Genomic DNA, 27,129 nt, shown 5'->3' with positions numbered 1-27,129 from the left:
ATTATTGAGGGAAACCTGTTTCAGTCTTCCAGAGATTTGAGACTGGGACGGAGGTTCACCTTCCAGCAGGACAATTACCCTAAGCATACTGCTAAAGCAACACTCAAGTGGTTTAATGGAAAACATTTAAATATCTTGGAATGGCCTAGTCAAAGTCCAGACCTCAATCCAATTGAGAATCTGCGGTATGACTTAAAGATTGCTGTACACCAGCATAACCCATCAAACTTGGGAGCCCGAGCAGTTTTGTCTTGAAGAATGGGCAAAAATCCCAGTGGCTAGATGTGCCAAGCTTATAGAGACATACCCCAAGAGACTTGCAGCTGTAATTGCTGCAAAAGGTGCCTCTACAAAGTATTGACTTTGGGGGGTGAATAGTTAGGCATGCTCAAGTTTTCAGTTTTTTTGTCTTATTTTTTGTTTGTTTGTTGTGGCAGGCATGTTGTGTAAATCAAATGATACAACCCCCCCTAAATCTATTTTAATTCCAAGTTGTAAGGCAACAAAATAGGAAAAATACCAAGGGGGGTGAATACTTTCGCAAGCCACTGTACGTGTTGCTTGTTTTATGTTGCTCTGCATGTGCTCACTGCTCCTTGATTGTCTGTATTGTTATTGTAATTGTTTTTAATAACCTGCCCAGGGACTGTGATTGAAAATTAGCCGGCTGGCTAAAACTGCCACTTTTACTGAAACGTTGATTAATGTGCACTGTCCTATAAACTCAAACTGATATGCACTGACCGGACATTGTTCCACGTAATGGAAACAGATTATAATGTTAGAATACATTAACCCATTCTCAACAACATTCAGCATTTACCTCTATCGTAAGGTTAAAAACAAACTTCACAACGGTCTCTTCTCTTTCGGCTTCACACTTATGAAATGTCCAAGACTTTAAAAGTAACATGTAATGCGCCAAATTTATAAAATACATCAGTCAATCCATAAGAAGAAAAAAAACAGACATTTTGTGGGGGCACAATACTGCAGCCATTTACTACCCACAACTTCGGTTATAGCCTAGTTTTATCATGCAATACTTAATACCCATGTTTAGTTATCTATCGCTATTACCTATCCACTATTATTAGAATTCACTAGATTTAGGTAACTGTCTCTTCTTTGATTCAGTTATTTAAATAGGACTCCATTCTCAATATGTTATTCCAGCAGACCATTTAGGCAACAGACGACGTATTACATCGAAATCGCCTCGCTATTTATGTTGAATAAATTAGCCTTTCAATTTGAACTAAGCAATCTGTTAAAACGTTCAAACAAACACTAGCGGCAGTATCCGTCCAGGCATAACATACCAATAGTTGAATTACAATCAGAAACCCAGATTTGAGTCAATACCATAGACCCAATGCTATTGAAATGACGAAGAAACCCCACAAATAACCCAATTACAATTGTCTGTAGTCATAACATCTGGCACATAATAACGACACAATTCCCAGAAAATAGCCTCAATTAAAGGTCCAAGTGTTTCTCCGCAGAGATTCTCACATGCGCAAAAGGAATAGATTAGCAATCAAGGAGTTAAATCGACATTCATTGACTAGGAAACAGATCTTGCGCTTTTAAATAAAAGCAGATTATGTTTTCTCATGCAACATATTTCAATTACTTTACAGCATCACATTAATCCCAAAATGATCATTAGTTTGATGGATACCCTAGGCTTTCTATGACGTTATAAATGACGTAGAGATTCCACCTTAATTCGCTCAAACTTTATGGAAAAAGGTTTATTCAACAAATATAGCAACTCCTCTCATACTGGGTGGAAAAAACCTAATTTTCAGGCCTTAAGGGCAGTTTTATTTCAAACGTAGTACCCGGATGGAGAAAATCCAATAAGCGTTTTATAGTTACATCGTTAGGGTAAGTTAAAAACTTCTTAGGGCTAGGCGTCCCATGTCGACAACTTCCGGTGAAATTGGAGGGAGCGCAATCCAAATAAATAATCAAAAAATTATGGATATTAAACATCTATGTACATACAAGTGTCTTATATCGGTTAAAAGCTTCAATTCTTGTTAATATAACTGCATTGTCCGATTTACAATGGGCTTTACAGTGAAAGCATGCCATGCGATTGTTTGAGGATGGCGCCCCACACCAAAATAGTTTTCAACCAGCACAGGCTTCGTAAAATCACAAATAGCGATTAAATATTCACTTACTTTTTGAAAATCTTCCTCTGATTTACAATCCCAAGGGTCCCAGCTACAAATTGCATGGTCGTTTTGTTAGATAAAATCCTTGAATTTGAGTAATCCACTCGTTCAACTTGCAGAGAAAGGAATCTGAAAATCTACCCCTAAACTTTAAAACAAGTCAAAATATGTTTCTATTTAATCCTCAGGTACACTAAAATGTAATTAAACTATAATATTTTATACAGAAAGAAGTATGTTCAATAGAAAAGCTAAAGTAGCAAGTGCGCGTCCTCTTCATCGCGCGCGCACAGACTGATTTCCAACTCTGACTCCCTGTACCAAAACTCAAAATTCTTCCTCGTTTGGGAAGAAACAAGGCTGAAACCTTGATCAAAGACTGTTGACATCTAGTGGAAGCCATAGGAATTGCAATCTGGGAGCTGGAATTGCATAGGACCCATAGCTTTCCATTGAAAGAGCTGATAAGGATTTTCTCCTACCATATCAATTGTGTTATAGTCTCATACATTATTTTAACATTTCTCCAAACTTCAAAGTGTTTTCTATCCAATGGTACCAATTATATGCATATCCTGGCTTCTGGGCCTGAGTAACAGGCAGTTTACTTTGGGCACGTCAGTCAGACAGGAAGTGGAGAAAAATAGACCCTAGCCTGAAGAAGTTCCTAAAGTGGACACACTCCAACCAGTTTCTGAGACAATTGCCCAGACTTCAAAGCATACTCCCAGCGGAACCCAAAAAATAAAAGTTTGTTTCCCGGACAATGACTGGCCCGTCATGGGATCCTCAATGGTTCGCTAGCCTCCCAGAAACCACGGCAAAAATCAAGCCTCCCAGGAACTATAGACCTTCCGCTGCTTTCTAAAATATCATCCCGCTCTCAAGACCACCCTGTGATATTCTATGATGGGCAGTGAAGGAACGGAACCCCAAGATAACGTTATATCAACACTTATTAACCACATTTCAATCATCTTATTATGCAAATGTTATTTACACACACACAACTCTCATCACATTCACACAATGCTATTCCCAAACATAGATAATCAATTAGTTGTTTTTCAACAATATATATTTGTTTTAACCAGCAGGAATATTTTCTAATTTATATCTCATGGTTAGTTCCTAGGATAATGCAACTCATACATGTACATCTTTCAATACTTCTAAATTGGGGTACAGGTTTAAAACAATTACAGGTGCAACTTACTATCTTATACTATATCATAAATGATCTTAACTAGTTCACACATATTCTAGTTTTCATCTAGTTCACACATATTCTAGTTTTCATCTAGTTCACACAGATTCTAGTTTTCATCTAGTTCACACAGATTCTAGATGTTTAACGCTAAAGGACCAAACCCAGGGCATACCTGGCTAGCACATTTCAAATAATTGGAATTCACCACTTCTGAGGGTCACTTAGTCACACAGACACTTTTCAGAATGAGGTCCTTCTTCCAATAGGGTTTCACCAGGTACCGTGTTTCACACAGAACCCACAGTCACCCTGGCCCCTCACCCCTACAGACCGCACCAATCCCCACTGTGATCAATTCAGTGTCAGGACGGCTCTAGGCCGCCCGCAACCGACCAATGATAGGTGTCTTCGAGTCGACTAACTCTCAGATCATCCTCCACTGACTAGGCCCTGTTTACGCCTCCAAGGTGCCCCCCTCACACAGGAATACACACTCAGAGTCTACGTAACAGAGGCTTTTCTTAAAAACTCGACTTTGCGTGTTTCGCTCACCTCTTTCTTTAAAAAAAAACTACGTTTGAGATGTGGTATCCGCTAGGCTCGTTGCCTCTCAGATCATGGGTTGGTCCATCTGCTCCATTCCCGAAGTGTGATCTCCCTGAGATCCCAAGTATGAGAGATCCCTCGTGCACGATTTACCCAGGTCGTCAGGAGCGGTCACCAAGTGAAGATTCACATCCCCGTCGCCAAATGTTGTGGTTAATTTCTTTACTATCAAATGAGGAGAGACAAACTTATCACACAAGTCAGAGTTATACTTAAACTAAATCTTTATTCACTTATTAATAAGGGAGCAGGTCAATACAACACACACATATAAAGGGAATCGATTGAGTGCTCTACGTTAATGATGGCTGGTCGACGAATCACCCTCAGGTACAACGGTATTTTATAGCCAAGATACACCCCCTTCAGGCTACATGACAAACAAGAGATGTATGGAATGGGTCACAAGGTTAAGATTAGTATGAAAGATACTTATAATTCACAGCAGACAGTATCTCATTGTGTATGGACCGGGGTCTGGCTCTGGAGTCATCTCTCCCTGGTACCTTAAAGAACAGAAACATTAACTCATGCTCTGGAATGCGGTATCACCCAAAGACATGGTAAATCTTCCAGAGGCCCATCCTCAGTAGAACACACACAGATGAGCGTTCTAACAACCCTTTATTCTGTTGAATAAAACAACCATTTGATGCAATAACAGTATTAGAGCATAATCTTGTAATTTTCAGGGGCTAGTTGTTGGCTCTGGGATCGATTGATATATATTGTTATTTCTTTGTCTTTCTTCCTTTCACTCTCTCTCTCTCTCATAATCCTTCCTCTCTTTGGGTTCAGAACAAAAATATAAAAGCAAAATGCAACAATTTCAATGATTTTACTGAGTTACTGTTCATATAAGGAAATCAGTCAATTGAAATAAATAAATTAGACCCTAATCTATGGATTCCACATGACTGGGCAGGAGCGCAGCCATGGGTGGGCCTGGGAGGACATAGGCCCACCCACTGGGGAGCCAGGGCCAGCCAATCAGAATTCGCTTTTCCCCGCAAAAGGACTTTATTACAGACTTTATTACTCCTCAGTTTCATCAGTTGTCCGTGTGGCTCATTGCAGACCATCCCGCAGGTGAAGAAGCCATATATGGAGGTCCTGGGCTGGCGTTGGTACACATGGTCTGCGGTTGTGAGGCCGGTTGGACGTACTGCCAAATTCTCTAAAACGACGTTCAGTAAGTGAGGCGGCTCATGGTAGAGAATTAAATCAAATTAAATCAAATTGTATTTGTCACATGCGCCAAATACACAGGTGTAGACCATAAACACAATAAAATAACAATAACGAGGCTATATACAGGGGGTACCGGTACTGAGTCAATGTGCAGGGGTACAGGTCAGTCGAGGTAAAAACAAAGGGGGTGGGGTGGAGGGGGTCAATGCAAACAGTCCGGGTGGACATTTGATTAATTGTTCAGAAGTCTAATGGCTTGGGAGTAGAAGCTGTTAAGGAGCCTTTTAGACCTAGACTTTGCAATCCGGTACCACTTGCCGTCAACAGCTCTGGTGGACATTCCTGCAGTCAGCATGCCAATTCCACACTCCCTCAAAACTTGACACATCTGTGGGATTGTGTTGTGTGACAAAACTACACATTTTAGAGGGGGCTTTTATTGTCCCCAGCACAAGGTGCACCTGTGTAAGGATTATGCGGTTTAATCAGCTTCTTGATATGCCACACCTGTTAGGTGAATGGATTATCATGGTAACTCTCACTAACAGGGATGTTATTGGCCATAGCAAGATCTTGTATTTTCTCTTTCTCTCTCTCTCCCTCTCTCTCTGTCTTTCGCTCTCTCTCTCTGTCTGTGTCTCTCTCTCCCTCTGTCTCTCTGTCTATCGCTCTGTCTTTGTATCTCTGTCTTTCTCTCGCTCATCTCTCTCTCCCAGACCGGGCAGCGAGGGCCTGGTGGTGAACAGGTTCTAGGCGCCTGCAGACATGGCGAGCGCTGCAGAAACCAGGGAGATCAGTAGTAGTGCCATTCATCAAACGCCTGCTTCTCACAGGGCTGTATTTCTCAACTGACGGAAAAGAGAGGGGGCCGGAGGGAGGAGAGAGAGAGAGTGCACACGAGAGAGAGAAGAAGGAGAAGGAGAGCGAAAAAGCCATGCAGTCTCTGAACCTAGACGAGGGGGGGGGGGTTGAAAGAGAAAGGGAGGGAAACGAAGGATTGAAAAAGAGAAAGAGAGGTATATAGCGAGAAGGATATAAGGGGTGAGCTGGTGAGAGAGAAATTCGATAAGATAGAGCAAGAAAGGATGAGATTTCAGTCCTGCCAAATCAATGATGAGTTATGTGTAAAGTGCTTCTGTGGAGTCCTGTGGTGCTGTGCTAGAGCTACAGCCATAGCTAAAGGGAACAGAGATCCCTTCTAAAGGCCAGTTACATCAAACCCCACTCATTTAAAAGCTCAGACAGTGCAACTGCTGCTACAGCTGGCTCTAGACACTAATTGGGTACAGAGAAGTAAAGGCTGCCCTGCTGTCAAAATCACATAAGTTGCCCCATAGACACTGATCTGAGATCAGTTAAGAGTTTCTTCCAAATGGTCAAAGTTAGGATTAGGAAGTGTAGCTGATTGTAAATGTGAACTTCTTAAGGATCGGGGTCCCGCTAGCGAGACAACTTCCGGTGAAACTGGAGGGCGCGCAATTCAAATAAATTCTAATAAATATTAGGGATTTTAAACATTTAGGTACATATAAGTGTCTTAGATTGGCTGAAAGCTTAAATTCTTGTTAATCTAACTACACTGTCCGATTTACAGCAACTATTACAGCAAAAACATGCCATGTGATTGTTTGAGGACGGCGTCCCACATTAAAATATTTTTCCACCGGCACAGGTTTCATACATTCACATATAAAGATGAAATATTCACTTACTTTTTGAAAATCTTTCTCTGATTTGTCATCCAAAGGGTCCCAGCTATAACATGTTGTGTCGTTTTGTAAGATAAAATCCTTCTTTATATCCCGAAAAGTCAGTTTAGTTGGCACCATCGATATGAGTAATCCACTCGTTCAACTTGCAGAGAAAGGAATCCGAAAATCTACCCCTAAACTTTGTTTCAACAACTCAAAATGCATATCTATTTACTCCTCAGATAACTTAAAATGTAATCAAACTATAATATTTATTTCGGAAATAAGTACGTTCAAAAGGAAACCGATTTTAGCAGGTCAGTAATTTCTTCACGGCACTCGCAAACACGGATTTCCAAGACTGTGTCCTTCTACTATTCGTTTTTGAAGTTACAAGCCTGAAACCTTGAACATAGACTTCTGACATCACGTGGAAGCCATAAGAATTGCAGGGAGCTAATTTACAATATGACCTTTCTCTTGCATTTCTAAGAGGATGGTCTCTCAAAAAAAAAGAATTCTGTTTGGTTTTTCTTTGGATTTTCTCCTACCATATCTATTGCGTTATATTCTCCTACATTATTTTAACATTTCTACAAACTTCAAAGTGTATTATTTCCAATGGTACCAATTACATGCATATCCTGGCTTCAGGGCCTGAGCAACAGGCAGTTTACTTTGGGCACGTCATTCAAGTTTAAATGGTCACATACCTCAATGTGAGCTAGCATGATAGCCCCATAACCATCCATTCAGACGACTGCCCTATGGCAGATAATAACTGAATAATTGGCACTTAATTTGACATACCATTACCTTCGGAATACCGAATCCGGAATGGTGCCTTCCTTCCCGTCGCTCCTGGAGGGTCGTTCCGTCTTTTCTGCTCACCGCCACGAAAATTGAAATATTGTCATTTCAATTTAATTTTACTTCTGAAAACTAATGATGGATAATGACGATGTTCCATATTTTCCATTGGCTTGGAGAGAAAAGGTCCTTCAAAATCAGGTCAAACTAGGGCTAGAGTTTTCTTTATCCTCACTAGGGGCAAATTGGCCCATTTTGGTGCAGCCAGGCTTGAAATGAAGTTGAGTGGGATGAGGGGTTGATTTTACTAAGAGGAAATACATCGCCCTCTCTTTCTTTCCCATTATTTCTCTCTCTTTATTTTGAACTTTTTTGTACAGTACGTGTCTCTGTCTTCCTTTCACTCCCTATTTATTTATCTTTCTCAATCTTTTTCTCTCTCTTGTTTGTGCAGCTAACTGAGGAGGCTGTAATTGAATCATGTGAGACAAAGATGCAGAACATAATGGCAGTTTGTGCTTTTGTATTAGATTGGTGCAGTAATGACTCTCCTCTTTCCACTCTTCAGATAACCTAAAAGGGGAAATTGGCATGTTTACCATGTTGGATGTATCTGTCAGTGTACAGAATGTGCTGTATGAAATATCTAATGACCCAGTTTTTCTTGCTCATGCTTGTGTTCAGGAATAACTCCCATCCCCCTAGTAATAGAATACAGCGTGTTTTGTATGTTGTGCCTGTTCTTCACCACCACCCCTATACTTGCTGGCTAAAGTGCATAGCCTTTCCACAAATATTTGATCCTCACCCTCGGCCTATTCACCAGTTGTGTGTCGACATGGGATTCTCGAGGGCTTATCTCAGACCCAGGCCAGTATAATTCCACTCTCCAACCAGTCTACTGGTTTATATAATCACTCTCTCTCTCCATCACCAATCAATATATAGTAATTATTACTCTTGTTTGTACAGTGCCCTGTCAGCAGCCGAGCTGTGTGTGTGTGTGTGTGTGTGTGTGTGTGTGTGTGTGTGTGTGTGTGTGTGTGTGTGTGTCTGTGCACGTGTAACTGAACGTGCATATATTCACAAATGTGTGTGTGTGTGTGTATATACACCAGTTGTGTGTGTGTGTGTGTGTGTGTGTGTGTGTGTGTGTGTGTGTGTGTGTGTGTGTGTGTGTATACACCAGTGTGTGTGTGTGTGTTCTCTCCCCTTTCACAACCAATGGAGAGGCTTATTCGTCATAATTTAATGTGAATTTTAGTGAAACAACTGGATTTGCTGACGTGTAAAACAGTGCTTAGCCAAAGTGGAGATAAAGCAGAAGCAGGATCATTATAGATGGATGCATGCATATGCAGGAGGAACGCTGAGCTCAGTCAGAACAGTCTCCCTCACTATCGGTCTCAGTGTGTCAGGTCTCTCATTAGTAAGCTGTCAGAGGAGAGAGAGAAAAGGTCTGTTTGTGGAGGAAGGAGTGTTGGAGGGGTGAGAGAGAGCGTGGAAGAGAGAGGGACAATCACATGCCCAGAGGACCGACCGGAACCCCAGCAGACGAGAAAGGTGTCTCTCTAACTTGTTTTTCCTTTCCGTCTCACCCTCGCTCTACCTCCACCTCACTTGCCATTATCATTAATCCAAGTGAGCTCATTTTCATCCCTCTTTCTCTCTTTCCCAATGACGTGGACGTTGATGAAGGTGGCCCTCCGCACCTCTCTGATTCAGAGGGGTTGGGTTAAATGCAGAAGACACATTTCAGTTGAACGCATTCAGTTGTCCTGACTAACTGACTAAGTATCCCCCTTTCCCTTTTCCCTTCCCTGTCTCTCTGTATTGCTGTCTCCACCATTCTCTTTCTCTCCTCCCTCCCTCCCTTTCTCTCGCCTTTTCTGTTACTCTAGGAACCAGGCAGACAGTTTACCCCTTCACTCCCTCTGACAGAGGAGGCGGAGAAGGTTTCCCCTCTTTCCTCTCCTCTCTTTGATTCATCTATCACTCCTCTCTTTCTCCTCTGGCTGGAGTTAATGGCTTTAGCATCTCCCTTATCTCAGACACACTGTCATGGCTCAGAGCTGGGATTAACTGGATGTTTGGAGCTGTGTGAGAAACACGCGCACGCACGCGCACGCATGCATGCGCACGCACGCACGCACACACACACACACACACACACACACACACACACACACTTGAGAGCAGTGAGATACACACATGCATCCGGCGCACACACACATAAACATACAAGCATGCACGAGTGCACACACACATAAACATACAAGCATGCACGGGTGCACACACACACACACACACAAGGCATAAACTAGCACTAATTAGCAGCGTGTCATTTCACTGATTTGTTCCACAACATCCAGTTTCATCACACCCTCCATCAGGGGAGGGAAGACACAGCAGAGCAGCAATCAGACACTCAAACCATCCATGTAATCATCTAATCATCTGCTCCAGCATCCGCCTGCTTGTCCCTACAGGGCCTGCATGTGTGTGTGAGAGAGAGAGAGAGAGAGAGAACATGCGACACACATACGCAGGCGCGCACACCTACACACACGTCTGGCTGTCTATACATTAAAGCCCAATATACCACAGTGCTGTCACAGTCAGACTTTCATGGCCACTCCCCCCCCCCCCCCCCGCGTGACCCTGTCCTCTAGTCAGCCAAGGGGACGATATGACAGCTTGCTGACAGGCCTGATGGGAGCGCCCCTGGCCCCTGCTGCTGCTCACACATGCACAGACACAGACACGGTCGCTCGCACAAACAGTCACACACACATACACACACTCTCTCTCTCATACACACACACACACACACACCCACCCATGGCTCATCTCATCACCCTGAGCTGCTGCCACTGTGGTAGGAGACCCTTCACCCTGCACAGACGCTTAGCCAGCTGACAACCTCACACACAAAGCTGGGGACACTCACACACACACACCCATATCCCTTTCTTCTTTGAGTACAGAGGAAGAGGAGAATAGGCCGCTTAGAGAGAGACAGAAAGAGAGAGAGAGAGCAACCCCCATCTTAATTCACATAATGTAGATGTTTTCCAAGATTTTATATGTACTGAGAGATGTTTGACCTCTGTAGACATGGGGGGACCTTGAATTCTCACAGAATAGTGATCATGAGCATCAGATCCATATTACCCCTATCTGTATCCACCAAAGCCGAACTCACTCCCGTCTTCACATAGGCCTGCTATGTGGTCACAGTGTGCGTTCATAGGGGCTTGCTGATTGGACTCCAGCCCAGAGAAAAGGAGGACACTGGACAATTGGGCACCACTGTGCCCCTGAGTGTCATTGGACATGTGTGTCCTGGCCCTCTGCCATTTCATTTTAAACGAGTGTGTTTGTGTCCCTCGCTTTTCGTTGCTCAAACCACATGGCCACCGACATGTCCGCTCTACACAAACAACCCTGGCAATGCCAGTCGCTCACTGTGTCATCCTGGAATCATAATGGGTATGGGTAAGGGGGTCACCCAATTTCTAGGGGGGTTTGGGGTGGAGAAATGAATCAAATGACTCCCTCGTTTTCCTCTCGTTTCCTCTCTTGCACAATTCTGACAACGTTAGTCACACAGCAGTGGCGTTGACGGGCTAAACGGCTGCCAAGAAACGAGGGAATAAAACAAGAAAAAAAGCTAGGCTTTCTAAATGAAAAACAAGTATTAAAGTCTGTTGCTCTGCTTTGTGTTAACTGGCTCTAAGTGATGGCTTACAACGTTGACTGTATTGATTTGGTTTGCATTGGTTCTGAGGGCAGTTAGTGTTAGCGTGATTAGCGCCATGGCGGCCATTTTGTCTACGTCACACGTCTCCAGTTTCCTCCTGGGTAGGTGATTATGGATGGGATATATTGGAGACAGATAGCCATCTTAGGGCTAACAAATGCTTGATTGAAGTCCTGCGGAGCGTAATGAGAAAGGATCACAGCTCTGTAGCCGACAGGAGCCGTTTCTCAATGCGTTGTGGATGTGTCATATTATGATATATGATATTCATCATTAACAGTTTGTTCAGGTTTGACTGATAATGCAGACGACAGGAAATGGAATCAGAGTGTAATGCAGGATTGATTTGATTCATAAATCATCTAGTTTGATTGAGGCCTGCCGCCCTCACACGCTGTCTGCTCTGCTTCCTGTAAATCGCCCAGTATGTCTCCCAAATGGCACCCTATTCCCTTTTTAGTGCACTACTTTTGACCCGGGCCCATAGGGCTCTGGTCAAAAGTAGTGCAGCGTATAGGGAATAGGGTACAATTTGGGATGCAGGCCCTCTATTTCCTATGCCACTTACTTAGCGTCTGATTTGCTGCGATGTTTTCACCTATTATTTGAATATCGAGGCAATACAACTCAAAGGGAGGGGCAGTCTTTTACTGCCTCAAAAGAACAGGTGCAGATGCTTAGCAACCATAGCCATCACATCTTTTATACATCTTTCCTATTTTCTCAATAAAACTGTTATGATGTACATCTGTTCTCAAACCAGTCTGGAGGATAGAGTTCACCTTTACCCCCACACAACAAAACAAACAGAAGTTCCACTCTACTGCACAGACGTGTAGACACACACACACACACACACACACACACACACACACACACACACACACGCACACACACACACACACACGCACACACACTGTACACACACACTGTCAACACACATACAAACACACAGCCTCCCCCCACACACCACACATTATGCTCAACAAAGTGTACCCCACTACATAGAGACGCTCCTATGTGGCTCAGTACCACCAGCCTTATATAATGTATTATTAAAGCTTAAAGCTTATGCTCTTTCATATCTTAATACTTTATACAGTAAAAGCCTCCCCTAGAGATTGCCACTGTCTTCCATTAGGCTCATACTCTGACAAAATGTTGGTTTATTTTTCTTTGGTTGTTATGTGAAATAGGCTACATGGGAGTGTGAGCGATGTGAAGGACAGAGAGAGTTGGGGGATATGTTGGTTGGATGGGAGGGAGATTCTTGATGGGGGAAGGGCTCAATCCTGCCATTCAGGGCCGGGCGGACGAGTGTGGGTGAAGAGGTGGAGGAGGGAGACAGTCGCAGCTCATCTTGTCTGCGGTGAAACCTCCTTCAGGAATGCCATCAAATTCCAGAGGCATACACACACACACACACACACACACACACACACACACACACACACACACACACACACACACACACACACACACACACACACACACACACACACACACACACACACACGTCAGCCACCCTTATCTCCTCTCTCACTCAGACAGAGACTTACAGTATTAGACGCACATCCTCTCCTCTTTCTAACAAGCGCTCTCAGAACTATATCTACTGCATAACAGGGCCTGGAGAGAGTAGGATATAGACAGCAGATCAGCCTCCTGTCTCACTCTATACAAATGACCCTCTCATCCCAACACATGACATGCTGTTAGGACTGTGCATTGCGCGAGAGGCTTGTTAAAGCCTTCAGTGTTTATAGTATATTCAACAGTGGTGTCTTTGAGTCTGTAGGGAAATAGATGAGCTAGCCAGAGGAACATGCTGTGTCTGTATCGTGTGTGTGTGTTTCGGTAATATGTGTGTGTGTGTGTCTCTCTCTAGGGTGTGTGTGTGTAGTGTTCGCTGTCTGAGCTCCAAAACACACATGCATGGAGACACACTCTCTCTCTCCCTGTCTCTCTTCCATGCTAGCATTGTGATTGTTACTTAAAATGTGTTTGTGTTTTATTTGCTCGTATTACAGTATGCGGTCATTCATATCAACTTCCTTTTCCAAATGCACTTATTGTAAGTCCCCCGGGATAAGAGGGTCTGCTCAATCAAATCTGAAACATAAGCGTGTTCTGTAGAGAGAGGAAATTGACTGTAGCCCACCTCCATCACCATGTCCATTAGCCTTGTGTCTCCATCTGTCACGCTGGGCCAACACACACACACACACACACACACACACACACACACACACACACACACACACACACACACACACACACTCAGACCACTCACCCAGACCACTCACAGGTCAGCTATCCAATAGGGACTCGGTCGGCACGGTAAGTCCGAGGTTTTAGCCAATCGATGCGAATGAAAATGGATTCAAGTGACGGGAGTGATAGCAGACACAGCCCTGTTGTCCCAGGAGTGGTCTCTACTTCTTCCCCTTCTAGTAGGAGGAAGTGGATACAGTGGAAATTGATGAGGGAAAATACATGAGAAACATGGGAGATTCGTTCCGCCCAGTGGGGTATAGCAGAAATCAGTGAAGGCAAGAGTTTAGGGTTGCGGTAGATTCCCTTTATTTTTAGCTGGTAAGGAGTTTGGAATGTTGTGGGGGAATCAATGGGAGGATCACTGTACTGTGGAGAGAGCATGTGTGTGAGAGACACACACACTGACTCGCAGAAGTAGACCGCACACACACGCACATACACACTGACACACAGAAGTAGACCGCACACACACGCACATACACACTGACACACAGAAGTAGACTGCACACACACACACACACACACACACACACACACACACACACACACACACACACACACACACACACACACACACACACACACACACAGAAGTAGACTGCACACACACACACACACACACACACACACACACACACACACACACACACACACACTGACACACAGACACACACATTCTCTCTCTCACAGGCTCCAGCGAACACTACCTCTTCCTTAATAATGCAAAAACAAAACCATCAACTGGCAGGGAGTCTCTCTGCGTCTCTCTCTCTCTCTCTCTCTCTCTGACACACACTCCTCTTTCGTCCTCTCCCTCGCTCCTCTCATCTCTGAAACGGACACATTTCTCCCAGTCGGTGCCCCTTTGACTGTTTGATGTGTAGATCTCCCTCTTTTTCTGATGCTGTTGCCCGCTCACTGTTTTGGCCATCTGCTAGTCATACAGTTTGGATCACACTACTGAACGGTGCTTCGCCCCCACCATCAACGCAGCGCTGTCTTTTGACCGAGTTGATTGATTGATGTTTCATTGTGTTTCTCTAATGCTCGGCGGCTTGGAAGCGGCTTCAACGTTTCTCTCGTCATAGTACGATAATGAGATGGAGGTTTATTTAAAGTGACTTATAGTGAATGCAGTACGGGACCGAAGGTGTTTTGACCTGACCAGGATCGACTTTTGACCCTACAGTCCAGGGCACAGTGTTTCCTGGTCAGGGTTGTGGTGACCTGGTCACAGTCATGTGGTCAGTGAAAACTCAAACAGGGCAGCAGGTAGCCTTGCCGTTAAAGCTGGTTCCAATACCCGAGCTGACAATTGGTCGATGTGCCCTTGAGCAAGGCACTTCATCCTAATTTTCTCCAGGGACGCCGTACTACTATGGCTGACCCTGTAAAACAACGCTTTTCACTGCACCTATCCGGTGTATGTGACAATAACACATTTAAATCTAATAACCTTCTCCAGCCAACTGGTCCATGGAAACCATAGTTAATGTAACCTCTGCTCTGTCTGTGTGCTGTGTGTTTCAACCATACAGTAGTTCATGTGACCTCTGCTCTGTCTGTGTGCTGTGTGTTTGAACCATACAGTAGTTAAGGTAACCTCTGCTCTGTGTGTTTGAACCATACAGTAGTTCATGTAACCTCTGCTCTGTGTGTTTGAACCATACAGTAGTTCATGTAACCTCTGCTCTGTGTGTTTCTGTCTCATAGATATCTCGGGGTGCCCCCAGGCAGAGGGAGCTGCCCCCTGACAGGACCTCTGCCCTTTGACCTCATCTACACAGACTACCACGGCATGCAGCAGATGAAGCAGCACATGGGGCTCTCGCTCAAGCGACACAAGTATGTGTGTGTGTGTGTGTGTGTGTATGTGTGTGTGTGTGTGTGTGTGTGTGTGTGTGTGTGTGTGTGTGTGTGTGTGTGTGTGTGTGTGTGTGTGTGTGTGTGTGTGTGTGTGTGTGTGTGTGTGTGTTTGCGTGTGCACGTACGTGCCAGGGGGTGTATAATATACATGTGTCAGTGTGATGTCATAGCTAAGGTTTACGGCCTGTGTTTTATGAGTCCATTAGGGCTGCTTGTTAGGTGCACTGCTACTGACGTGTCTATCTGCTCGTAACTCACACAGTTAATGAATCCCTTATAGGTCAGTAAAACATCCCTCAGTCTCCGGCCAGACTGTCAGTTCTGTCTAATCTTATGATGGAAGGGGAGGGGGAGGCATCAATACAAAAGGACAGCACCACAGCAGTATCAATACACACTCTCTCCATCCACTGAGGATTACATGACAGGTCTTCCTTTTGAAGTCCACACAGGCATAAATGAATTCAGAGAAACACAAACGCACACATAGACAACAGCAAAAGACACATACATTTTCTTACATTTTAACTGCATTGTTGAGAAAGGGCTCATAAGTAACTGTTTCACGGTAAAGTCTACACTTGTATTCGACGCATGTGACAAATACATTGATTTGATTTGACACATGTTTAGAGGCAGACCCATACACACACACATGTTCAGTCTATCTGACACACACCATTGGCAGACTTTTCTGCACGGCAACAAACAGCACCAACCAGAACGCATACAGCACAAGGCTCATACCAGCTCATCTTCTATATGCAGTATGCACCAGCCCAGCTGCCAACAGCTTCTTATTACTGTTGTACCGGTTGGGTTCTGCGTTGAGGTTAACTATCAATCGTAGGGAGGCGCTGAGAGAATGAGGGAGCGAGATGGAGGGGAAGAACGATAGAAGGAGAGGGAGAGAGCGCAAATGGAAGAGTGGCAGGCCTCTTGACTCAAACTGACACCAGATAACAGCCGATGCCCACGCCATGTATTTTTTAAATCCAGATATGAATGAGGGATGAGAGAGTTTTGGTATGCGTGCGTGTGTGTATGCATTTTGGCATGAGGTAAGAGCATGAGAAGTGGGCCCGATGCTCTGGTTAAATTATCCCTATCCCAGCAGCTCTCGCTATCGCTCTGTGTATACGTTCGTGTGTGTGTTTGAGCACAAGAGCATGGTAAGTAAACCCTGAAATCCACCCAGCAGACTCTCTCTCTCTCTCTCTCTCTGTGTGTGTGTGTGTGTGTGTGTGTGTGTGTGTGTGTGTGTGTGTGTGTGTGTGTGTGTGTGTGTGTGTGTGTGTGTGTGTGTGTGTGTGTGTGTGTGTGTGTGTGTGTGTGTGTGTGTGTGTGTGTGTGTGTGTGTGTGTATACACGTGTTTAATTATACGTGTGGGGTCCCCACAGGAATAGTAAACAAACAACAAGTTGATCAAACCCTATCTCTAGAGGGTTTAGGGTTAAGGTTAGAATTAGTGTTAGAATGAGGTGCAGGGTTTAGGAGCTAGCGTTAAGTTTCAGGTTAGGTTTTGGGGTTAAGGTTAGGGTCAGGGTTAAGGTTAGGGTTAAGGTAAAGGTTCGGGAAAATAGGATTTTGAAATGAACTGAATTATGTGTCCCCACAAGGTTAGTTGTACAAGGTTAGTTGTGTGTGTGTGTGTGTGTGTATCATGTTTCAGGGAAGACCCAGATGCAGATGGTGTCGAAGTAACAAAGGTTTATTACTAGAACAGGGGGCAGGCAAAACGACAGGTCAAGGGCAGGCAGAGGTCAGTAAACCAGATCAGAGTCCAAAAGGTACAGAACGGCAGGCAGTCTCAGGGCAGGCAGAGGTCAGTAATCCAGTGAAATGTGACAAGGTACAGAACAGCAGGCAGGCTCAGGCTCAGGGCAGGCAGAATGGTCAAAACCGGGAAAACTAGAAAACAGGAACTAGAAACAGACAGGAGCAAAGGGGAAACCGCTGGTCGGCTTGACGAACAAAACAAACTGGCAACAGACAAACAGAGAACACAGGTATAAATACACAGGGAAATAATGAGGGGAGATGGGAGACACCTGCTGGGGGGTGGAGACAAGCACGCAGACAGGTGAAACAGAACAGGGTGTGATGGTGTGTGTGTGTGTTTGTGACCAAACAACTTTGTCCGACTGGCCGTAATAGTTTGTTGAGGTCAGCAGATCTCCCCGACAGTTAGTCGTGTCGATTTCTGCCTGGCCTAGGTCAAAGCAGCACATGTCACTCTCTCCCGATCAATCAAGGGTTTGCGGTGTATAAATCAACTACTTTTTCGAGTACAGCGTGATTTGAGGTTTCGAAACGTAATGAATATCAGAACTTTTTGAAAAGTAAGCCCTAAACATATTCAGATGTAGCTATGGTAAACAACCTTCGGTATTATTATTTAATGAGCGAGCTCAGATAATAAATCTCTCTGCAACACACAGGGAATTGGCGTCACTATGAAATGTACGACCCACTCATTATACGATACATTACATGTATAAAGCTCAGTATTTATTTGCAAGAAGAACAAACTCCAGCGCTTTCTTCCGCACGGTACATCATATTACAAAGCTTTTATACTACAAACATGAATGACTTATTAGTCTAGTCCACACCTTATTGGAGCTTTAAAGGATGAAGTAGCCTTTAGACACTGGATTCTCCCCTCTACTTTAACCCCAGATGTAGTGCTTTACCCACAATCCTTAGAGGATTTGTGGACAAGAATGAGATACGAGCCTTTTATCGGCCCTATCAACTGAAAGGCATATCATTAATCAAGTGCAGAGCTCCTGGGCCCTTCAGTCTCTGTTTAATTACTTTAGTTTGATGTTGCTCCCAACGTCCAGATGCATTAATAATGCCTAGCCAGCCAATACGCTAGTTTCCTGGGAGAGGGAGGGGGAGGTGTGTGTGCGTGTGTGTGTGTGCGTGCGTGCGTGCGTGTGTGTGTGTGTGTGTGTGTGTGTGCGTGCGTGCGTGTGTGTGTGTGCGTTCAGGGGAGGAAGAAGAGGATGGGGGGTCAATGATAAGAAGAGGGCAGAGGTCTGGTAAAGATGCTGAAAGCTGATATTGTGCGGCTTTAAATCACACCTCCCAACTGATAATGGGGGATACACTATTGATCCCTATGTACGTGTAGCACAAGGGGATGTGTGAAACTTACTCCTCAGCCTGAAGTCTCCCCACTTGGGCCAGCTAGCTTTTCGCGTGGCGCCATCTGGTAAGACCCTTCAGGAGGGTGGCCACGTGTGCTAGCAAGGCAGAGGTCCTGAGTTCGCGCCGGTTATGGATCGAATCGGGAGGAAGTGGTACTCGCTAAGCAAGCTGCTAAAGGGGAGGTGACGTTCTTTACATACGCGCGGTGATTTTACTGCTCTGATAGAGCAGAGCTGGAAGAGGACTGCGGGGGCATACATACAGTACACGTGCGCGCACACACAGAGAAAATGTTACGTAAGCAGATACACTCACTCAGCAACCCAGGCCATTCCTCACCTCACAAACGTACTCACCTCATGAATGGCTACTGGGAGCACTGATCACAGTATTTACAAGCCACAGTTAACTTTTTCCCATAGCATAACGTACACAGAGTGGACAAAACATTAGGAACACCTTTCATAATATTGAGTTGCACCCCCTTTTGCCCTCAGAACAGCCTCAATTCATCGGGGCATAGACTCTACAAGGCGTTTAAAGTATTCCGCAGGGATGCTGGCCCATGTTGACTCCAATGCTTCTCACATTTGTGTCAAGTTGGCTGGATGTCCTTTGGGTGGTGGACCATTCTTGATACAAGCGTTGCAGTTCTTGACACACTGAAACGGGTGCACCTGGCACCTACTACTACTGTATACCCCGTTCAAAGGCATTTCAATCGTGTGTCTTGCCTGTTCACTTTCTGAATGGCACACATACACAATCCATGCCTCAATTGTCTCAAGGCTTAAAAATGCCTCTTTAACCCGTCTCCTCCCCTTTATCTATTCTGATTGAAGTGGATTTAACAAGTGAGAACAGTAAGCGATCATAGCTTTCACCTGGATGTACCTGGCCAGTCTACTGTATGTCATGGAAAGATCAGGTGTTCCTAATGTTTTGTATACTCAGTGTATAAGAAACTTAGTATTTATCTATATCAGTGGTTTGTGATGTAGAACACATATTTATCTATATCAGTGGTTTGTGATGTAGAATACATATTTATCTATATCAGTGGTTTGTGATGTAGGACACATATTTATCTACAGTATTTCAGTGGTTTAAACCTAAACGGAAACAGTGGGGGGTGACAGCCTCCCACCCTGTCGTCCCCTAAGGACCGTTCCCGCTACAAGCAACAATTTAACCAAGATTAGTCCCCATTCTGATCCTCTGCTAGATATGCTACCAGATATTCCACTCAGTAACTCCAAAGCCATTTCCCTCCTTCTTTTCATCCCTTCATCCCTCCTTCCCACCATCCCTTCACACCTCCAGGGTAATCTTGTCTGTTGGCAGAAAATTCTTTTTTGAGACGATGAGGGAGGGAGGGAGGGAGGGAGGGATGGAGAGAGGGAGGGAGGGAGGGAGGGAGGGATGAGAGAGAGGGAGGGAGGGATGAGAGAGAGGGAGGGATGAGAGAGAGAGAGATAGGGAGGGATAGAGAAAGGGAGGGAGTGATGGAGGCAGGGAGGGAGGGATGGAGAGAGAGATAGGGAGGGATAGAGGAAGGGAGGGAGGGATGAGAGAGAGAGAGAGATAGGGAGGGATAGAGAAAGAGAAAGAGAGGGAGGGAGCGAGGGAGGGAGGGAGGGAGGGATGAGAGAGAGAGAGAGAGATAGGGAGGGATAGAGGAAGGGAGGGAGGGAGCAAGGGAGGGAGGGATGAGAGAGAGAGATAGATAGGGAGGGATAGAGGAAGGGAGCGAGGGAGGGAGGGAGGGATGAGAGAGAGAGAGAGATAGGGAGGGATAGAGGAAGGGAGGGAGGGATGAGAGAGAGAGAGAGAGAGATAGGGAGGGATAGAGGGAGGGATGAGAGAGAGAGAGAGAGATAGGGAGGGATAGAGGAAGGGAGGGATGAGAGAGAGAGAGAGAGAGAGAGAGAGAGGGAGGGATAGAGGAAGGGAGGGATGAGAGAGAGAGAGAGAGAGAGAGAGAGAGAGAGAGAGGGAGGGATAGAGGAAGGGAGGGAGGGATGAGAGAGAGAGAGAGATAGGGAGGGATAGAGGGAGGGAGGGATGAGAGAGATAGGGAGGGATAGAGGAAGGGAGGGAGGGATGAGAGAGAGATAGGGAGGGATGAGAGAGAGAGATAGGGAGGGATAGAGAAAGAGAGGGAGGGATAGAGGAAGGGAGGGAGGGAGGGAGGGAGCGAGGGAGGGATGAGAGAGAGAGATAGGGAGAGATAGAGGAAGGGAGGGAGGGAGCGAGGGAGGGAGGGATGAGAGAGAGAGATAGGGAGGGATAGAGGAAGGGAGGGATAGAGGGAGGGAGGGATGAGAGAGAGAGAGATAGGGAGGGAGGGATGAGAGAGAGAGAGAGAGAGAGAGAGAGGGAGGGATAGAGAAAGGGAGGGAGGGATGAGAGAGAGAGAGAAATAGGGAGGGATAGAGAAAGGGAGGGAGGGATGAGAGAGAGAGAGAGAGAGAGAGAGAGAGAGAGATAGGGAGGGATAGAGAAAGGGAGGGAGGGAGCGAGGCAGAACTGAAAGTTAAATCTCTCATCAATGTTTCATGCCACCGCTCTGAAAGCGGCCCCCTTGACTTACAGCTCCCTATCCCTCCCTATCTCTCTGCTCAAAGAAGCATGGCACTTTTTTAGACGCTCCCGTGCAGATGAGATGTCGTCTTCAGACGCTCCCTTCGAGATATATCGCTGTCGATCTAATGCCCTGTGCTCCTTCGCAGAGTCTTTCGGTGAAAAACGTACTGCAGTGTCACAGAAATACCTGCATCACCTTGTGCAGTATGGTAAAGATATTATGCCTACGGTGAAATGTGCATCAATCATGTTCACATGCTTGAAAATAGCCAATTAGCATGACAACAATGCCTTGAATACACACACAGTAAACCCACACTGGACACCGCATCTCCGAATATAGGCCTAGCAATCTTTGCTGTCGTGTTGACACAATAACAACACATTAATAACGTCAGAACAACGTTGCAAAACAACGCCCAGTGATTACATGGTGTGAGTCACTGCGGTGTTAAACGGTGCCCATGGTGCAGGCTGTTGTATTTAATGCAGTGAATATTATTTACTTTGAAATTGAGCCAGTGAATCTGGAACACAGTGTTAGAAGGGGAAGTTACACACATCTACGCACGCACACACACACACACACACACACACACACACACGCCGCTGCTAAATCGTGGCCACCAATGAAAGAAAAAAAATCCAAGGGAAACACTGCACACACTCTGTCAATGGGGCCTTGGTGACCACCGGTCAGCAATACAGACGTGTTATGAGGTATACATGGGAATATTAGATTCTAACTTGTATTTTTTCTGGAAAATATGTTATCGATAGACTACAGCTCTGCTTCAAGTGCTTACGTGTTTACTTGAAAAACTGAAACTGATTCTAGCAGAAAATGTCAGCCCTGTCTCAAACTAGGAGAAACCATGGGTCTATCTATCCACACGCGCACTCTGCTTGGTATTCCACTGTAACAGAACTACGCTTTGACTTTAAAATGTATGCCAAACAAAAACCATTGATTTCAAAGTTCAACAAACTATAAAACTATGCAGAAGGATTACTTTGAACAATTTCCACAGAAAATGAAACAAAAACGAATTGAGTGGAAGAACTGTGCAGATCAAACCGTAACGTAATTACGGTAAAATCTCTCTCAGGTTTTTATGTGCCCACATATTCCAAAAAATGAAATATCTGCTCTGAATTAAGATTCAAAGGTGTCAGCAGAAAAAATGGGGTGTTAGCTATGTCATGGTACCTTGAGTTTGAAAAAAAAATCTATTTTTGTTATTGTTGTAAGTAAGTAAAGTGGATTTACACCCGGTAACAGAATTACGGTAAAGGAATTACATCATGGGTCCCTGATCTGTACTACACAGAAATGCATAATTATAGTTATGAATGTCATTCTCTGTTTGGACATCACAGCACAGCAGAACATAGTAGAGTACAGTAGATTACAGTACAGTACAGTACAATACAGTACGTTAGAGTATAATACAGTACAGTAGAGTACAGTACAGTAGAGCACAATACAGTACAGTAGAGTACATTACAGTAGAGTTCAGTACAGCAAAGCAGAGTAGGGTAGAGTTCAGTACAGTGCAGTAGAATACAGTACAGTAGAGTATAGTTCAGTAGAGTATATTGTATACTGTACTATACTCAACTTTTCTTTAGTGTTCTATATTGTACTGTACTATTGTATTGAACAGTACTCTGCTGTGCTCTACTCACTGTACTGTAGTCTACTGTCCTGCACTGTACTGTACTGTGCTAGCCAATCTTGTGAAACATACGCCTATGATAGGTTCAGATTTGGTCCAGTCCGGTCCGTGCTTTGACATTAACATCTAAAGCCAAGGCAGACTGACCAAACTTCATCTACTTTTCAACATCCATGAACGTCCGGTGTAGGTTGGTGCTCAGCAGTGAGGATGCTGGTTAAGGTAAATGGAGAGAGAGGGGGCTCATGGGTAGGTGTCACTAACAGCTGGGAGAGGGGACAATAACTGGAGAGTGAGAGATAGAGGTAGATAGCGGGAGAGAGAGAGGCAGGGGTTGTCCAGACTCAGACTGTTTTAAGACTGTTGGTTTGACCACTAGACAACAGGAAGACAAAGAAAGTTAACAGCTGAACATAACAGTATGCCAGTGGAAGGGAGAACAGTAGCAGGTGACCCAACTGTGGTTTGTGACTGTTATGATTTCGCATTGTAGCCAATTAGGTTGCAGAAATTCCATTATAGATTTTTTGGTCATTTTGGTAAACAAATTGAGTTGAATCACTTAATCATTTATAAACAACATTTCTAGCATTAAAATTACTATAACTAATTGGTATGTCTACCATTACGTGTTACTTCTCTGAACTCGCATTATCCTCGCTCCACATGAAGGAGAGAAATTAGAAAATTATCATACAGATATGTGGGTTGTTGGTAACGGTATTACAAGGCAATGTTTCTTAAACGTGCAAAAGGTAAACAACATCTCCAAAACGAAATATACGTTTTGATATCAGTTGCCAGGGGTATTTACGTCAACATGATTGTATTTTGATGTATAGTACCAGTGAAAAGTTTGGACACACCCAGTCATTCAAGGGTTTTTCTTTATTTCCTACAGTCTTGAAGGAGTTCCCACATATGCTGAGCACTTGTTGGCTGCTTTTTCTTCACTCTCTGCGTCCAATTCATCTCAAACCATATCAATTTGTTTGAGGTCGGGTGATTGTCAGGTCATCTGATGCAACACTCCATCACTCTCCTTGGTCCGATAGCCCTTAAACAGCCAGGAGGTGTGTTGGGTCATTGTCCTGTTGAAAAAGAAATGATAGTCCCACTAAGGGCAAAGGAGATGGGATGGTGTATCTCTGCAGAATGTTGTGGTAGCCATACTGGATAAGTGTGCCTTGAATTCTAAATAGCTCACCGACAGTGTCACCAGAAAAGCACCCCCACACCATCACACCTCCTCCTCCATGCTTCACGGTGGGAACCACACATGCAGAGATCATCCGTTCACCTACTCTGTTTCTCACAAAGACACGATGGTTGGAACCAAAAATCTCAAATTGAACTCATCAGACCAAAGGACAGATTTCCACCAGGTCTAATGTCCATTGCTCATGTTTCTTGGCCCAAGCAAGTCTCTTCTTATTATTGGTGACCATAAGCAGTGGTTCCTTTGCAGCAATTTGACCATGAAGGACTGATTCACCCTGTCTCCTCTGAACAGTTGATGTTGAGATGTGTCTATTACTTGAACTCTGTGAAGCATTTATTTGGGCTGCAATTTCTGAGGCTGGTAACTCTAATGAACTTATCCTCTGCAGCAGAGGTAACTCTGGGTCTTCCTTTCCTGTGGCGGTCCTCATGAGAGCCAGTTTCATCATAGTGCTTGATGGTTTTTGCGACTGCAATTGAAGAAACTTTAAAAGTTGTTGACATTTTCTACATTGACTGACTGACCTCCATTTCTTAAAGAAATTATGAACTGTCGTTTCTCTTGGCTTATTTGAGCTGTTCTTGCCATAATATGGACTTGGTCTTTTACTAAATAGGGCTATCTTCTGTATACCACACCTACCTTGTCACAGCACAACTGATTGGCTAAAACACATTAAGAAGGAAAGAAATTCCACACATTAACTTTTAACAAGGCACACCTGTTAATTGAAATGCATTCCAGGTGACCACCTCATGAAGCTGGTTGAGAGAATGCCAAGAGTGTGCAAAGCTGTCATCAAGGCAAAGGGTGGCTACTTTGAAGAATCTCAAATATAGAATATATTTCCATTTGTTTAACACTTTTTTGGTCACTACATGATTCCATGTGTGTTATTTCATAGTTTTGATGTCTTCACTATTATTCTACAATGAAGAAAATAGTAAAAATAAAGAAAAACCCTTGAATGAGTAGGTGTGTGTCACGTCCTGACCATAGAAAGCTGTTATTTTCTATGGTAGAGTAGGTCAGGGCGTGACAGTTTTTTTTCTAGGTTACATTTTCTATGTTGGGTTGTTCTAGTTTTGTATTTCTATGTTGGGCTTTGTTTGGGATGATCTCCAATTAGAGGCAGCTGGTCATCGTTGTCTCTAATTGGAGGTTGGTCATATTTAAGTTGGTGTTTGTCCCACCGGGGTTTGTGGGAGATTATAATTTTGAGTAGTGTATGTGTCACGGTTTGTTGTTTTTTGTCATTTAGTTTATTTATGTATTGCATAGTTTCACAGTATAAATAAAATGTGGAACGACACACATGCTGCACTTTTGTCCGCTCCTTCCTACGACAACCGTGACAGTGTGTGCAAACTTTTGACTGGTACTGTATTTCTGATACCTTTTAAGACTTTTTCTGGTATATTTTCTAAGAGTACTTTTACATATTTTTCTCCATGAATAAAAACCTTTACTTATGCCAAGTTTTTAAGATGAAAAATGTATCTATGCCTTCATTTCCCAAAAACATAGACTCTTAGCTTTCATTTGACACCCAATTTGATATGTTTGTACGTACTTCACATGTTGGTGTTCGGGGGTCCTTTTACATGGAAATGCCCTGGGCGCTCACTGGCCTTCAGCTCTTCTACTAATGGTCCCTGAGCTCAGACAGTGGCAGGATTTAACACTCACTAGACTGGCAAAGCCCAGGGCAGAACTGTTAGGGCTTTAGAGCGTGTGTAGGGAATCAGTGAGTTACCATGTCACCATTTTTCCTTGATTCCAAGAGATAGTTATTTCCCAATTTCTCAGTATTCCCCATAGCCATTACTTTACCATGCTGCTTCTAGTTCAATTACGTGCCCTTACATTTCTTAGAGGGTAAAATGGCCTTTAATTCTGCTTATATTACTTGGTTTTCCATCTCAGCTCCCAAACAACACTTGGTGGCTTTTGGAACAACAGAAATGATTGATGCCCCTCACCCATCAACAGAGGCACAGCTATATCTATTAACTTCTACTTAACAACAGTTCCATTGTGAGCTTTTGTCTCCGTAGTGTTGAGGGTATGTTCAGCAATGTGTGTCTTGAAGACTGGCATTGAGGGTATTTAACCTTCGTTGCTGTTCTGTGTTCTCTCTTGACAGACACATACACAAGGCTTGTCAAACAGACACACACCCTGCATATCGAGCAGACAAATACACACACACACACACACACACACACATACACACACACACACATACACACACATTTTTTTGAAAGACCGATTAACCAACACTTCTTGTCTTCTATACCTCTCTCCACTTGTGGTTACGGCCTTTGAGAAAACACAAAGGCTTTCGGGGGGAAAAGAGCGGTGGTGATGCATTGTGGCCATTATTGAAATGATTAATGCTGTCTAAAAATCAATTGTGACATGTCATTTATTTAGTTATTTACATTCATACAAAACATTCATGTCAAAAACAAGCATTCAGAATTCGAGCTTTGTCTGTTCTGACAAGTTCTATCAGTTTTCAGAATGTTCAGAAATACACATGATGTTTAAATTAATCTCACATTTTATACCAGTTCCCACTTTCGACAGGAAATGTCAGATGTGTAAATTGCTCTGTGGTGTCGTGTTAAAATGTGCTCCTTATTTCAGATGCCACATCCGTGTGATTGACACCTTCGGGACAGAGCCGGCCTACAACCATGAGGACTATGCCACCCTGCACGGCTACAGGACCAACTGGGGCTACTGGAACCTCAACTCCAGACAATACATGACCATGTTCCGTAAGTAATACATCAATATGGATTATCACTCATTAGTATTACAACACAATGGATGGTTGCAGAGACTATGATTAAAGGCCCAATCTGTAA

General features: G+C 44.1%; 1 protein-coding gene across 5 annotated transcripts in view; it reads left to right on the top strand.

The window, feature by feature from the left end:
* Positions 1 to 27,129, top strand: part of LOC115178308 (alpha-1,6-mannosylglycoprotein 6-beta-N-acetylglucosaminyltransferase B) — a 159,942-nt gene that overhangs the window by 109,219 nt on the left and 23,594 nt on the right. For all 5 annotated transcript variants that reach the window (XM_029739428.1, XM_029739426.1, XM_029739425.1 and 2 more), the window contains 2 exons: positions 15,454 to 15,585; positions 26,906 to 27,039. In XM_029739428.1, the coding sequence (XP_029595288.1) occupies positions 15,454 to 15,585; positions 26,906 to 27,039 (266 nt within the window). The remainder of the gene's footprint in view (positions 1 to 15,453; positions 15,586 to 26,905; positions 27,040 to 27,129) is intronic.

Source organism: Salmo trutta, chromosome 38 (assembly GCF_901001165.1).
Source record: "Salmo trutta chromosome 38, fSalTru1.1, whole genome shotgun sequence".
NCBI classification, from domain to species: Eukaryota; Metazoa; Chordata; class Actinopteri; order Salmoniformes; family Salmonidae; genus Salmo; species Salmo trutta.
This window is presented reverse-complemented; position numbering and strand designations above follow the sequence as displayed.